The sequence below is a fragment of the Anolis sagrei genome, chromosome 6 (genome assembly GCF_037176765.1).
Source record: "Anolis sagrei isolate rAnoSag1 chromosome 6, rAnoSag1.mat, whole genome shotgun sequence".
Classification (NCBI taxonomy): Eukaryota; Metazoa; Chordata; class Lepidosauria; order Squamata; family Dactyloidae; genus Anolis; species Anolis sagrei.
Genome location: NC_090026.1, coordinates 73,305,384 through 73,320,196, shown reverse-complemented (window position 1 = coordinate 73,320,196; position 14,813 = coordinate 73,305,384). Strand labels below are relative to the sequence as shown.

At 37.4% G+C, this 14,813-nt stretch overlaps 2 protein-coding genes across 17 annotated transcripts in view; one reads left to right on the top strand and one right to left on the bottom strand.

Moving 5' to 3' along the window:
• MLH1 (mutL homolog 1) overlaps window positions 1-3,834 on the top strand; it is a 29,701-nt gene extending 25,867 nt beyond the window's left edge. For both annotated transcript variants that reach the window (XM_060781671.2, XM_067470191.1), the window contains exons 17-19: window positions 1,649-1,741; window positions 2,205-2,318; window positions 3,425-3,834. In XM_060781671.2, the coding sequence (XP_060637654.2) occupies window positions 1,649-1,741; window positions 2,205-2,318; window positions 3,425-3,592 (375 nt within the window). In that variant the 3' untranslated portion in view covers window positions 3,593-3,834. The remainder of the gene's footprint in view (window positions 1-1,648; window positions 1,742-2,204; window positions 2,319-3,424) is intronic.
• Window positions 3,835-4,786: 952 nt separating this feature from the next.
• The window catches only part of LRRFIP2 (LRR binding FLII interacting protein 2), a 55,919-nt gene continuing 45,892 nt past the window's right edge, over window positions 4,787-14,813 (bottom strand). For 10 of the 15 annotated variants that reach the window (XM_060781660.2, XM_060781663.2, XM_067470192.1 and 7 more), the window contains 8 exons: window positions 13,671-13,763; window positions 11,402-11,503; window positions 11,125-11,257; window positions 10,838-10,887; window positions 9,909-10,029; window positions 7,675-7,754; window positions 7,058-7,162; window positions 4,787-5,688 (listed from right to left, as the gene is read on the bottom strand). In XM_060781660.2, coding sequence (XP_060637643.2) covers window positions 5,578-5,688; window positions 7,058-7,162; window positions 7,675-7,754; window positions 9,909-10,029; window positions 10,838-10,887; window positions 11,125-11,257; window positions 11,402-11,503; window positions 13,671-13,763 — 795 coding nt within the window. In that variant the 3' untranslated portion in view covers window positions 4,787-5,577. The remainder of the gene's footprint in view (window positions 5,689-7,057; window positions 7,163-7,674; window positions 7,755-9,908; window positions 10,030-10,837; window positions 10,888-11,124; window positions 11,258-11,401; window positions 11,504-13,670; window positions 13,764-14,813) is intronic. The other 5 variants (XM_060781664.2, XM_060781669.2, XM_060781670.2 and 2 more) reach the window with 2 other exon arrangements.

Here is a 14,813-nt window from a genome sequence, read left to right as displayed (position 1 = left end):
ATATAAACCTTTAAAGCCCTACATGGCTGGGTCCAGGTTACTGCTCATGACACTTAGGTCCTCTGGGGGATAGCTATTCCAGCCCGCCAGAACCCGACTGAAAACTGTCACCCAGAGGACCTTTTAATCAGCCGCCTGAAGACTATGGAATGACCTGCCAGAAGAGTTCTGACAGCTAGATTAGCTGCTGGAATTTAAAAACTAACTAAAATAAAAAACTTTATATTCTGGTCATCCTACCCAGACAGTTTCAATCATGAATTTAAACTTGCATCTTTTGTTTGTTCTGTGTATTTTAATATGAATTTTGTAGAAATGTTTTAATATGTGTATTTTATATAACGATCTACATTATTATGTGTTTTTAGTGATGTAACCCGCCTCTCGCCACGAAGAGAGGCGGGTAAGAAGCAAAATAATAATAATCTCTTATAGAATTCTAAACATAACTGTTTAGTGAGTATGGAATGAGACAAATAAGTTGGAACACAAAAACAGAAATTAAAGACAGACGGTATATTGTCAAAGGCTTTCATGGCCAGAATCACTGGGTTATTGTAGGGTTTTTTGGACTATATGGCTATGTTCTAGAAGCATTCTCTCCTGATGTTTCGCCTGCATCCTCAGAGATTGTGAGGTCTGTAGGAAACTAAGAAAATTTGGTTTATGTATCTGTAGAATGTCCAGGGTGGGAGAAAGAACTCATCTCTCAGTCAGTAACAAGCCACACCTAAAAACTTTCAGGCCATCAAATGCTAATAAAGGTAGCCAATTGAAACATTCACACCTAGCTCCGACAGACAAGAGTTTTTTTCTCCCACCCTGGACATTCCACAGATATATAAAACCAATTTTCCTAGTTTCCAACAGACCTCACAACCTCTGAGGATGCCTGCCATAGATGTGGGTAAAACATCAGGAGAGAATGCTTCTAGAACATAGCCATATAGCTTGAAAAACCCATAACAACCTATAGACAGACGTTTTGGCTCAGTAGAAGAAAATCCAGGAACCACAGTACAGTAGATAGTACTTTTATTAAGACCAACTAAACAAGCTCCAAATAGAACAACGTAAAAAGCTTCTTCACCACTTGTTGATATTTTAGTTGATGCTACAAAAAGTATTGTCTTGATGCAGGTTTTTGATATGTCTGATTCTTTAATATAATGCTGTTTAGAAAGTTAGTGAGACCGATTTTTCTCTGTCACAAATAGATTCTAGGTTTGTTTTGCAAATGTTCTAGTTCAGGGGTACTTAAACTGAACCCCAAATGGGATCTCCTTAGCTCAGTGTTGGGGGTCACAAAAAAACTGGCAATAGTGAAAGCTTTTTGAACACCACTTTTTTACACAAATCGGTTAGTAACAATGTGCAGTGTTTACAGTGAACTCTGCAGAAAATGCTTCAGCTTTACTTCATAAAAAGAAGAATCAGCGTGTTTAGTATGACTTGCAAATGCTGGTTTATTTTAATTAAATATCTATTTTATATATCTATATAGCTGGGATTATGTAGAAATCTCTCAGGCTGAAAGGGGTCATGAGTGGAAAAAGTTTAAGAAGCCCTGCTCTAGTTTGCCTCATTTGTACTAAGCAGCTCTGATGTACATAGCATAATCAATAATGATGCAAAACCTTATTTACAGGAAGGAAATCTAACAGGACTGCCACTTTTGATTGATAATTACATCCCTCCATTGGAAGGCCTACCTATGTTTGTCCTTCGTTTAGCCACAGAGGTATGGTGATGTTATTAAATTGCTATTTCTTAGTAATGGTTATGCATGCAATAAATATGGTCACTTATTCACTCTGAAGTAAAGAAGACTCCTTCCATATCCTCCTTTGTATTGCAATGTGTGCTATAGAGACAGATGTTCCTTTAAATATTAAATATGGTTTTAAATATAGTCACCAGCACCTAGAATTAACCAGATTTTATCCGACAGTTGGTATAGCCCTTTTCAAGCAGATTTTGTTGATACTTTATTCATGACAGCAGTCTTGCCTCTACATTTTGCACTAGCTTTGATTTTTCAAGTGGTTTTCAAGTGGTGTAGTAGTCTTAATTGGGAAATTAAAACTGTTGGATTGTATTTGATATTAAGTTCTTCCTTCCTTTTCTTTCCTTCCCCCTACTTTTTGGTGGAAAGAAAGAAATCCATTTGGAAAGCCTAATGTAGACTATTTTAATTTCAACAGGTAAACTGGGATGAAGAAAAAGAATGTTTTGAAAGTCTTAGTAGGGAATGTGCCATGTTCTACTCTATTAGAAAACAGTATATTATGGAAGACTCTGACCTTGCTACACCTCAGGTATTGCGTTAATAAACATTAACTTCCCCAAATATTGTGTTTACCTTATCGTATCAAAACTGTATTTTTCTATATTCAAGCTGAGATGCATATATTTACATGTGTGTGTGCTTGGAGTGAGTTATAGAATACCTAGAACAAGGGCATGTCATTGCATCAGTGGCCTACACCTGCTAACTGTCAAGATGTATTGTGGTCATATATGCAGTAAACAAAGGTTCCTGACTCTGGGATCACAGTGCCCTTCAGTCCCTAGGATAAAGATGAATAAAAGTATTGTGCTTTAAGGCATTGCTTTTGTATATATCATGGAGATGGTGCTGATTCTTACATGATCATAATTATCAGCAGTACCGAAATGTTGGTGATTAAAAGGGACATAATTCTGCTAAGAAAAAAAAGTTGGAACTAGAACACTGGCCAACACAAATTTAGGCAAATAATAATAATAATAATAATAATAATAATATTTATTTATTTGATCAGACATATGACCATTTCAAAAATTTAGGCAACTCAAATGTTATACCTATTTCTAGGTACCATATTTTCCGGTGTATAAGACAACTTTTTAACCCAGAAAAATCATCTAAAAAGTGGGGGGTCGTCTTATATGCCGGGTATAGCAGCATAACAGTCTGTCGGACCATTGCTCTCATGGTAGAGATCACCATTCATCAGTCCATCAATCAAATCTGCCGACAGTCCCTCCTGGCCTTGCATCCCAGGTGGCACCTTGCTGTTCTCCAGGATGTTGTAGCCCTCATCGTTCCCTTGCTCTCGGCATCCCCGAGCAGCACAGCCGGAGGAGGAGGGAGGGGCGGGGAGGAGGAGCAGCAGGCCACGTTCCCACGGAGACTGGCCAGTGGTGGTGGGCTGTCCCTGCTGCCACTAGCCTGGTCCTGGCTCCGCCCTCAAGCCCGTGGGAGCCAAAGCCGGAGCAAGGGGGTGGTAGCGGGGCCCTCCACAGGGGGTGGAGCGGGGGGAGCATTTGGGATTGACTTCTCCCACCATCCCTCTCTCCACTCTGAAATGCATTGCTAATACATAATATAACTGAAAGCTGTTTCATTCATAATTAAACATTTTGAAAACTATTATTGCAGGCTGAAGACTCTGGAATAGCTACCAAATCATGGAAGTGGACAGTGGAACATGTACTTTACAAAGGTTTAAGGACACATCTTTTGCCACCTAAGCATTTCACAGAAGATGGCAACATTTTGCAGCTTGCAAATCTGCCAGATTTGTACAAAGTATTTGAGAGGTGCTGAACACATATATGTGAATTACTGTTTATATTTATTAACTTAGTATTGAAAAATGAATGTCAGATTCATTGCTGTATAAAAGTGACCACTTTAGGTCAGAAACAAGTGGAAGTGTTAATTTCTGTCTTCCAAGATGCTAAATATCAAATTCTTGTACAGACTTTTCACATGTAATTTGTGTGTAAGACCCTAATGTTTTGCCATTACAAAATGTTAATAAAATTGAAAAGATCTATATTAATATATCATATTTCAAAGAACAGACGTATAAATATGTGAGAGGAAGCCACAGGGAGGAGGGAGCAAGCTTGTTTTCTGCTTCCCTGGAGACTAGGACGCGGAACAATGGCTTCAAACTACAAGAGAGAAGATTCCATCTGAACATGAGGAAGAACTTCCTGACTGTGAGAGCCGTTCAGCAGTGGAACTCTCTGCCCCGGAGTGTGGTGGAGGCTCCTTCTTTGGAAGCTTTTAAGCAGAGGCTGGATGGCCATCTGTCAGGGGTGATTTGAATGCAATATTCCTGCTTCTTGGACTGCAGGGGGTTGGACTGGATGGCCCATGAGGTCTCTTCCAACTCTTTGATTCTATGATTCTATGAACTGCAATATATTAAAATGCAAAAACCCAGAACAGAATGAGAGACAACCAACTGCCAACATTGTATCTTGGGAATATCACCTCATTATGTTTCTACAACTATTTTTAAACATTTTAGTCATATACATAGAAAATGGAAATCATCATAAATTATCCAGGGACTTCTCCATGTTTCCAGAAACTTACAAAAATATAAATTTCTGAATTAATCAATTCAAACCCCAAAGCGCAGATCTATAACTACGGCTTTAAATATCTTAAGTATGATTAAGAAGACTCACCCTCCCTTACTCCTTTCTCCAAGGTAAGACAGTTTACAAAATTTGAAATAGAGCTTTTTGGAGAAAGGAAGCAGCAAGGAAGATCTGGTTTCAAAAAACCTCTATTTCAGGTTTTTAAAATAAGAAGTGGACAAATAAGAAGTGGACATCACTCTCAAGCAGCTCTGCAACTATTATGTGAGAAAAACAAAAATACCAATTTTGCCACCCATAAAATGGGAGTTGGACTATTACGCGGCCAAGACCATTATGCAAGGAAATACAGGTAGTTTACAGTGAATAGCAAGGTAAGAAACATATACACAGACACAGTCAATACTAAGTAAAGTGTCCATTTAATAGATTTTTCTGCCACATCTCTCCCACCCACCCATGTTTCACTCCACGCTTAAGCACCTGACACACCAGGTTTTACACTGTACAACAAAACATCTTATACACACTACTCTTACACTAAGAGTAGCTGGGGATAGTGCTTTTTTAAAGTCTAAAACTCAGGTGTGCGTCACCCATGCAATAAAGCAAATTTTATACAGTCATTTCTATTTTTTATAAATTTAAATATTTTACAAAAGTGTTTTCTGTCAAAAATGTATAAAGTTTAGCAAACACAACCCCAAAGGTATTTTAAAATAAAGGTTATCTGATTCCAAAGGTTATTTTAATCTAATCATCGAAGTCTACATTGCACTAGAGAGAAGGCACTTGTGCCAGGTGATGTCTTCAGCACGTCATTGGTTAGTTTGTAATGCAGCATCCTCTTGAATTCATGCGGTCGTCTCCAAGCACCAAGCATTATTAAAGCAGTTGAAAATCAGTGAATAAACTTAACTTCACAACTGTGAAAAAAGTTTGTAGCAGGAAGTCAATCATACAGATTTGAGCTCCAGCAGACTATAGATTTAAGCTGCTAAAACTCATTTGCATAAAGATTCAAGCTATTTTTTTTCATTTGCTCAAGTTACAAAACATTTGCCACTTAATTAGGGAACTAGAATTCATGGAACAGTTCCGTGTTCAAAGTTTGTGCCAAATGAAGTCTGTATTAAAACAAGCTGGGACAAGTTATTTCAAGGAGCAGTGCATAATTTGTTTTAGGTTTCCTTGCTACTGTTGAGATAGAAGTGCAGTTCGGTTCGCCTTCATTTTTTCCAGCCGTTTCACTAAGTGGCTATTGGTCATCTCCATTTCCTCTATCCTGTCCAACGCTGTTCTTAACTAAAAAAAGTAAGAACCAAAACATATACTGAATACCATGGGGAGGATTTACAGAGTGATATTTTTAAGCAAATCAAAGCGATTAACATGTTATAAAAGCAAAACACAATGCCTTAATCCAGTCTTTGTTCACATATATCACGTATATCAAGCATAATCCAGAAGATGTTTCTTTGCTGTTCTTAAATGAAACCCATAAGTATAATTCCAAGATATTTCAGCCCTGCCACTTTGGTGATATTAGACACAGATTTTCAACAATACCACAGAACCCGAAAAGAGAGGGGGGGGGGTATCTGTTTTCAAACATCAACAAATGAAATTTATAAGTGAATGCAGAATTTCCCTTATTTATGTAGTTATTTCCCCGCAACATCTCAATCACTTTCCCCTAAAATATGCTCACTTCAGTATAAACCCAAAGAAAGAAATTAAAAGATCCCCTCTGAATAAATTCTGCCACAAAAAACACATAATACGTTTGCTTTGGGGTCACCGTTAGTCAGAAAGCACAGAACAACAAAATTAATGTAAGAATAAGATATAAAATATTTGAAATTATATTCCATAATCTTATCCAAATCAATGGTTTCCAACCTTTGGTCCTCCAGGTGTTTTGGACTTCAGCCTCCCACAATTCCTAGAAGCTGGTAAGTCTGCTAAAATTTCTGAGAGTTGAAGTCCAAAACAACTGGAGGACCAAAGATTAAGAACCACCAATCTGAATTATCAAAACTGTCTAACAGCAAAAATAACAAGAAGGTTAAATAACCCTGTTATTATGGTCTGAGCTCAGTGAGCTCAGGTTCTAAACATCTGCAGTGTTTGATCTGACTTATAAAGTAGAGTTATCCATCTTAAGGACACTTTCCTCTAAGGAAGGTACACTCCATGGATATAAGACTCAAATAAATAAGCCTTACTTTGCATGAATTCTTACAGTTTGGAGAATTCTGTGAGAGCAAAAAGATTTTGAAATGGTAATTCAAATCTAAAGGTTCCAGAAATCCCAGCCAGTTTACCAGCTGTTAGGATTTCTGGGAGTTGAAGGCCAAAACATCTGGGGACCCACAGGTTGAGAACCACTGGTTTACAGCATTATTCCATTTTCCTGCCCTATCCAAAAAGTAGCCAAAATTTATGTAATTTAAGGTTAAACTCTTTCACAAGCAGCAAGTGAAAAGGAGTTACCACATCAGAATATTTTACTCAGGAGATTTCAACTGGCTCCAAATAAAAAGTTCACAGTCTTGATGTTCCTCAGTCGCTGTTGCCAAAGACATCCAATAGAAAAACAACCCATATCTGACTTTAAATATAGGAAGGAATTTATTAGCACTTAAATATTCTTCAAATTTATTCACTCTACCTCTCGTTGAAGTTTTCTCTTTTCTGCTTTTAGTTCATCTTCTATTTTTTCTGCATTCTCTGCAGCAGTTTTATATCTTACTACCTGTCCTTCAAGTCGTACCACCTAGAAAAGGAAGAGATTTAAAACATTCACTTTATCATCACATAAAAGGAAGAGCCATCACATAAAAGGAAGAGCCATCTTATCTGTTAACACTAAAGGAAGGAACTTGGAAGCTCCTACTTTCAGTTTCTCTCAGACAACCAACCCATTAAAACTTGTACTGAGGTAATTATGCCTTACAATCTCATAAGAAGTAAATAAAAGCCATTTTCACTCTCAACACTGAAAGTTAACATTCAGTTCACGATGTCTTCTCTTTTTCCATCCAACTAGGGAGTAGTTCCTTTTCTTGGACATCTAAGTCCACCAACCCATGAATGCATTCACCATTTTTTCCCCTTCAAGGGCGACATCCATATTCAGCATTAAAAAATGGAAATTGCAACCCGATTATGCAGTGAAAGAATTTCTGCACTGACACCACAGAAGCAATAATTACAATGAAGTCGGGGGCCAAGGAAGACTATACGAATTTGAAATATGACATACACCAAAATGTTAAAGATACCTACATTTTGTTCCAGAGTCGTAATATCTTGTTCAGCTTTTGAAAGTTTAAATCTGAAATCACTAATTTGTCTGTTGGCCTCTCCTAGAGACAAAAAAACAAAAGAAACATAAAGATTGTCAAATGAAATTTTAAAATGTAAACCAAAATATCACTGAAGATTACATATTGGGAGCCCCTTCCTTCCATGAAAGCAAAGAAACAAAAAAGACATATTCTAAAATTCTTTTCCCTCAAGTGAGGGAAAATATTCAGCATGGAAACTGCCCCTTCTAAGTGAAGAACAGAACACTAAACATTGACTTTAAAGGTTTCTTTTGATATTGACATCCAACAATATGTTAACTCCTAATATTGCCCATGAAGACAATCTACCAGAACCAGTTTCTAAGCCTGATTCTGGTAGACTTTACCCGAATTCCATGAAGTGGAATACCATATTTCATCATATACAAGTCATACTTTTTATCCCCTTATTTTGTTGGAAAAAGGGTGGGTGACTATTATGTGGTGAAAAAGAATTGGTGCCTTTTATTTGCTGGATTCTAGTTTGTAAAACCCTATTTTACCCCTGGGACGAAGAAGAGGGAGAGAGAGAACTGTGTTCAAACTGTCTTTGATGGGGAATGAAGGAGAGAAGAGCTCTGTGCTTGTTTAAACTATCTGGGAGGGAAGGTAGTTTCTCAGTTTTACATGGGAAAGGAGAAAAAAATCATTTTGGGATCCCAGAAATGGGGCTGTAACTATTATGTGGTGGTGACTATTATGCGAGGAAATACGATAACTTGAGACAAAGTACAACCACTGGTAAATTGGGATTGGGAAGAGGAGAGGGCTTTCTCACTAATTGGGCTGTTTTACAGAAAAAGTATGGATTAGTTGGAAGCTAAGAAAATTACACCTGAAAGGAAAGGAGCTGAACTGCAGAACCTTGTTTTGGGCGTGCCAGGGAAAGCCCCTCCCCTCCCCGGGAATGAGAAGGACAAGATACAAATGTACGAAACAAATAAAATAAATAATATTATGGTAGCTCCTAGGAGCACCAAGCCAAGATGTTTTTTGATCCCAGGCGTCCTGGGTAATAAAAGTAATTAAGTCACTGCTGGGTGCCACCTCTTACTAAACTGCGAACAGTACTTACTGTTATTTTTTTAAGTCTTTAAAAGCTGAGGTATTAAGAGTTCGGGAGTTTAAGGCAATGGAGGGACTGGCACACAAGCTACATGAGCCCTGGATAATGAGCTTTTCATCTTAATAATGATGATTTGATCATCAAAATTTCAGTCACATAGTTTAATCCCACAATTAAGTTTATTAAATCAACAACAAAACATTACTTGACGTGATGGTAGATTTGGCCCAAGTTGTTGCAACTGAAATAAATAGGGGTGGGGTGGGAGTGGGTGGTAAGAAGCCTTTTGTTATTAAGATTTAAACCAGAAAGCAAATGTCTTATCCATCAAAGAGCAAACTGCTTATTCAACTGTTCCTGATTAGTCTTCTAGCCTTATTTATTTCTGCCACTTTTGATTTTAAATCCATCCCTTATTTGAACAAAGTATAGATTCAGGTAAGAGAGAGATGCCCTGTCTGGAGTTTCAAATTAAGTCAAATAAATAGAAGTTTTCTAAATAAAGTTTCTTTGAAACTGATTTTTCAAATGCAAATGGTTGCAACAGTGAATTTTATTAAACTTGCAGTGCCGTTTTTCAGTACTATACAAGTTCACTAGGTTCTAAGGACTACTTCACAGGACTGTATGGATACAGCAGGCAAAAATTACACTCAGTCATATCTGAAGCCAACACTCATGTATTTTGACCCAAGGGAAATATACAGTGTTGTAGTCATTACCACATGAAGCCTTATGGTATAAATGCATTAGATGGAACATAATACATCTGCAAACTACTTGTTACCATTCTAAACCACTAACATTCTACCTAATCAACCTACAACATTAACATCTCATTTAACAGTAACTTTTGTTTTTGCAGCCACCCATGTAGCCGGGGTGGATTGCTCCTCTTGCTACTGAAATACGAACATTTTCTCTTCATTCTCTGGCTGGAGAAGCATTACTTTAAATTAATAAATCTAATGCATCAACTTGACAAATAATTACAATAATACTTTGCATCCTCAAAACTACAACAAAGATATATTTTCCATGAAAACTATAATTTAATCCAAAATTTAAACCCTGCAAATATAACTGCAGACAGAAAGTATACTTACTCTGCATTTCAATGAGCTGCAAATCAGAGCCATTTTCTAATCCCGTCAAATCCGTACTTGTGCCATCATTTCTAGAGGATTTCTGCTGTTCCTCTTCCAATTGGAATTTTAATTTTTTAATCTGAAATAAATGTAATTTTAATTAACTTTGCAAGCAGGCCACTGCTACATCTAAATGAATAGAGCCCATATTTACTCGAGTCAAGTGGACATATTTTTTTGGCTAAATTACATAGGCAAAATTGAAGGGTGCATTATATTCAATGGCACATTAGAATCAGGTATATAAACCCACCTGTAACCCTGTCAGGCCAAAGCTGCTACCCCCTGTCAAAACAAGGCTGATCACTGTTCATGAAGGCTTCAAAACCAAGGGGGAGGTTTTGAAGGCCTGGTGAGGGAAGCCAATTGGAAGGATGCATCTTGCCCCTGTCAGACTGAGGGTCCATCAGACTGATGACTTCCCAACTTGCATCCTTTATGAGGCCTTCAAAACTTCACCCTCGTGTCTGAAGGTCTTATGAAGGTGGATAGTTGGGAATTTGCACCCCTCCCTCAGGCTTCCCCTTGGCTGTCAACCTTTCCAAGGGCGCATAATATTTGATAACAAATCCTTTGTTAATAAAGCACAAATTTAGGTGTGCATTACAATCAACAGTGCATTATATAGGCAGTCCCCAAGTTACAAACACTATAGGGTTCTATAGGTTTGTTCTTAAGTTAAATTTGAATGCAAGTTGGAACAGGTACAAGTGTAACTAGAATCTGCTGGTCTTAATCTCCTGCCCAACTGCCATCCCCTCTTCCTTTTGCCCTTCATTAGCTTTATACTGTAACCAATTAAGAAGTTTGTTATTGTTGTGTTAAGATCCCTAGTATAGGCTTCATCATCCCTTATTAGACTATTGAAGAAGGGGCACATGCTTTACCTGTGACAACAATTCTTCCTTTTCTCCTGCAAGTTTTCTTAGCCTAATATCTGTTTAAAAATAAAAAATAGAATCAACTCTTCATACAGCAAAATATTTTAATGCACTTCAACGTGGGTTGGATTCAGAGATTATCACAACTAGTCACACAGAACAAATCTCTATGGTACATAGATGGTACAAAGATAAGTAAAACTGCTCATATTCAGGTCTCATGTTACTAATATTTACATATGCATGCTGAAATCCAAATTCACACATATTCTTTATTGGAAAAGAAGTTTTACCTAGTGGTCCTTCCCCTGCTGATTCCAAGACTTGGGCAGCTTCCTGTGAAACAACAGTTATTGCCCCAACTAGTGGTTCGTGGTTGACATCCCCATTTGGAGTGCCATCTGGGATTATAACTAATCCATGTTTCTGCAAAAAGAAAAACAAAGATAAACATTACCTGTTTTGGTTTTAAAAAAAGAAGAAGAGAAATGATATTTCACTCTCAATTAAACCATCTAGAGCTTCATGCCTCCAATCTACCATTGTGATAGGCAATTGCTGCTAACATACCTCTCCTGTCTTCATTGTTTCCTTGAGGTCAGCCAGCTCATCCCTGAGCTCATCTCGCTCAATCCTAATGCAGTCAAAGTACTCTTTTTGCCTCTCTAGAGCCTGGATACAGGCAGGTATGCGCAAAGAAAACAGCATAGAGAAAGAACGTATGATAGATAAGCAAGATTTTTTTTTGCAAATGAAAGATAATCAAATGAGCAAAAAGTGAAGTTAAAAGATGAAAATTGAAGGTTTACAAAGTCCTGTGTTAGCCACAGTAGTTCACGTGTGGCACAAACAACCCACAGTTACCATATATCAGGCAAACATACAGCCTCTCTAATTAATTAAACTTGGGGAACTAAATATCCTAAAGGCACCAGACACCGTCTATACTTGGAAGCTAAGCAGAGTTAGCATATGGGTGGGAGATGGCCAAGGAAAACCAAGTGCTAAAGGCTGTATTTCAGAGGAAGGAACTAGTAAAACCACCTCTACTCTTTGCACAAGAAACCTCAAGACATTCATGGGGCTACCACAAGTCTGCAGGCAACTAGATAGCACACACACTTTATTAAATTGCTTTCTAAATTATGAATACAATTATAGTATAATATTTGTAAAATAATGACAGTCTTTCTGCCCACCAAAAAGATCAATGAGCCTAACAATATAATGAAGTACCAGTGATAGTGCCATTTATAAAAAGTTTCAGTAACTTGCTATCTAGTTTAACAAGCTACATAAATTATATATTGCTGTGTGCCTTTAATTTCTGAAAGTGTAGAGCCAAATTACATATACAAATTCCCAGTGGCCACTGAATGGGAAGGAGGAAGCCAGCAAGACATAGCACCATCATGTCTTATGTAATATTTCTTGATCTTATATACATTGTAAGCCTGAGGGCAAATTAACATTTGTAAGGCCTTTGTGGCTGAGAAATGGGGTAAAAATCTTCCCACCCTTTATCTCTCTCTATCAGTGCTTCCCAACCTGTGGTCCGTGGACACCAGTGGTCTGCAAGAATGAAAATATGGTTTGCGGCCTCACCATTAGTATACTGTTGCCTGGAAACCATGCGGCAACGAGAGTGACTGATCTCGCGAAGCCCTCTTATAGTGCCAAGACAACGGGGATGTCAGGAAGGGAGAGGCTGACTACCCACGAAATATTACTACTACCACATCAGCTCTAGATTATTAAATATGGTTTTCCATGGACGAGCAGATAGCAACTACTGGATGGCATATGTTCTGTATCTGAAACTAGAGTTGATGTGGTCTATCCAATACAATTTTCTGAATCACCACCCCAAATAACCAAACTGAATCTAAAGTTGACCAAAACTGAGTTGTAACGCTTTTTGGTACTAATGTTGGAGTGTGGTCCCTGGTCAAAAAAAGTTTGAGAACCACTCCTCTCCCACCCTCTCTCTATATATACCCTCATTTTCTTGAAGATATGATCTTCACTGACATGGAAAGTCAAAGCTAAGGTGTATTTAAACCATTATATTTATGGGATTTTGCTTTGAACAGTCTATTACACAGGAAATGCCTGACCCTTGATTCCACTCTTTTGGAGAGAAAAAAAAACTACTAGAAATGTAATATTTTGAACATACCCTAAAATGTAGTGTTCTGTTGCAAACCAATGTTTATACAGTTAGCAAACTGTACCATTCTTAAATATCTGAAACTAGATTAAGAGAGGCTGTCATTATTCATATCCTTCACATGTGTCTAAGTAGGCACTGCAGTTTTCCCCCCTACAAATGATGCTTCTTCACAGGACTCACAGCCTCATGAAATCAATGAATATTTGGTGATCATTGTTTGATCCAACTAATTTTAATGAGCCAAAACTTGTCTCTTCTGAACTGACAGTATAGACACTAAATGCTTTTGAGACTGGTACTTAAGTCTACAGACAAAAGTGACGTTCCCCTTTAAAATTATCAATTCATTTTTACTTAGTGAATAAAACTTATTTGCAAAAACTAATTACCAAATTCAAAATATCAATGCTAGTATCTATCTGTATCAATGGAACAGTCATTTCAATGCTCATATATATTATTATGCATGATTCATACTGAATGCCATATTTACTCACTCTCTAACATTGAGAAAGAAATTCAGTCAAGAAACAGATGGAAGTTTGACTTGTTATGTTAAGATTTCTGTCTGCCATTCCCAATTTAACCCTGAAACTACAAAGACTCCTAACTTTTATAGCAGTCTATTGCTTAAGTCACTCTTCACCTCCAGAATTAATCTCATACCCCAATTTTTTTATCTTTCCAATTAACTGTCTCCTGGAGGTCAAACACCTCTTTGGTTACAGATTCTATTTTCTGCTGCAAGCGTTGGTTCTCCTGCAGTAAACACAGGGAAGAGAATAGAAGAAGGGAAAAGACAGGTAAAGAAAACTGCAAAAAGACAGAATAAAGCAAGCAGGTAAGTCAAAGGAACACAAAAGGTGAAAGTATAGGAACAAATGCTTTGTCATATGAGATTATTTCCCTTTCCTTAAATACTCTGAATAGCAAAGGGGAAGTCACATTCCAGTGAATTATAAAATTGTCATTGGTAAGTCATGTTTATTGCCACTCAGGTTTATGAAACAAACACTAATTGTATCATAGTCAATGTTACAGGTGCCTAGATTCTCCGATGGCACTAGATTCCATAAATTGCAATTTGAAGGTGTATACATATGGTTAAAGTTATGTAACCGCTTTTTGAAATGACTTCTAGAATAATACCAATGCCCTCTATCAGCTTACAGCTTCATATTCACTACCACCTTCTTAACAGAAAAGTGTACAAAATGAAAAGTGATTGAAAGACTGAGAGTTGAGAATTTCTGCTCGTCATGGTTCCAACACTGAATTGATGAAGAATGAACAAAGCATACGCTCTTTTAACAAGTACTCAAGTGCCAAAAGTAGCATTTGCTACAATCCTTCTAGGGTGATACTGCTTTAGAACGTAAATAGAAACTGGTTCACCGAGGTTTACATTGAGAACTCGCTACACATGGAGACTTACCATGCTGAAAAAAGGAATTTCACTACTTTTTGTTCTCCTCAAAGTTTAAATACATGAAGATAGACATAGTGTGTTTATATGTAACGTTGCTTAGAATGAAAAAAGGTCATTTTGTTAATAACAGGAAATCTACAGACTTTGCCTTTACTGAATTCAATCCAGGGAGATTTCTCCCATAAAACACATGAGATTGCTGCCTGAATTAAACTCAAGGGATTCTACAGTATGTTTTGACTGAAAGCACAAGATATCATTAATTTCAGGTAAGAAAAATTGTGTCCCGGATTACATGGAAATCATGTAACAGAAAGGGTCTTGGAATGGATCTCTCGTGTAATATGAAGGCCTGCATATATCATATAGCATATATCATG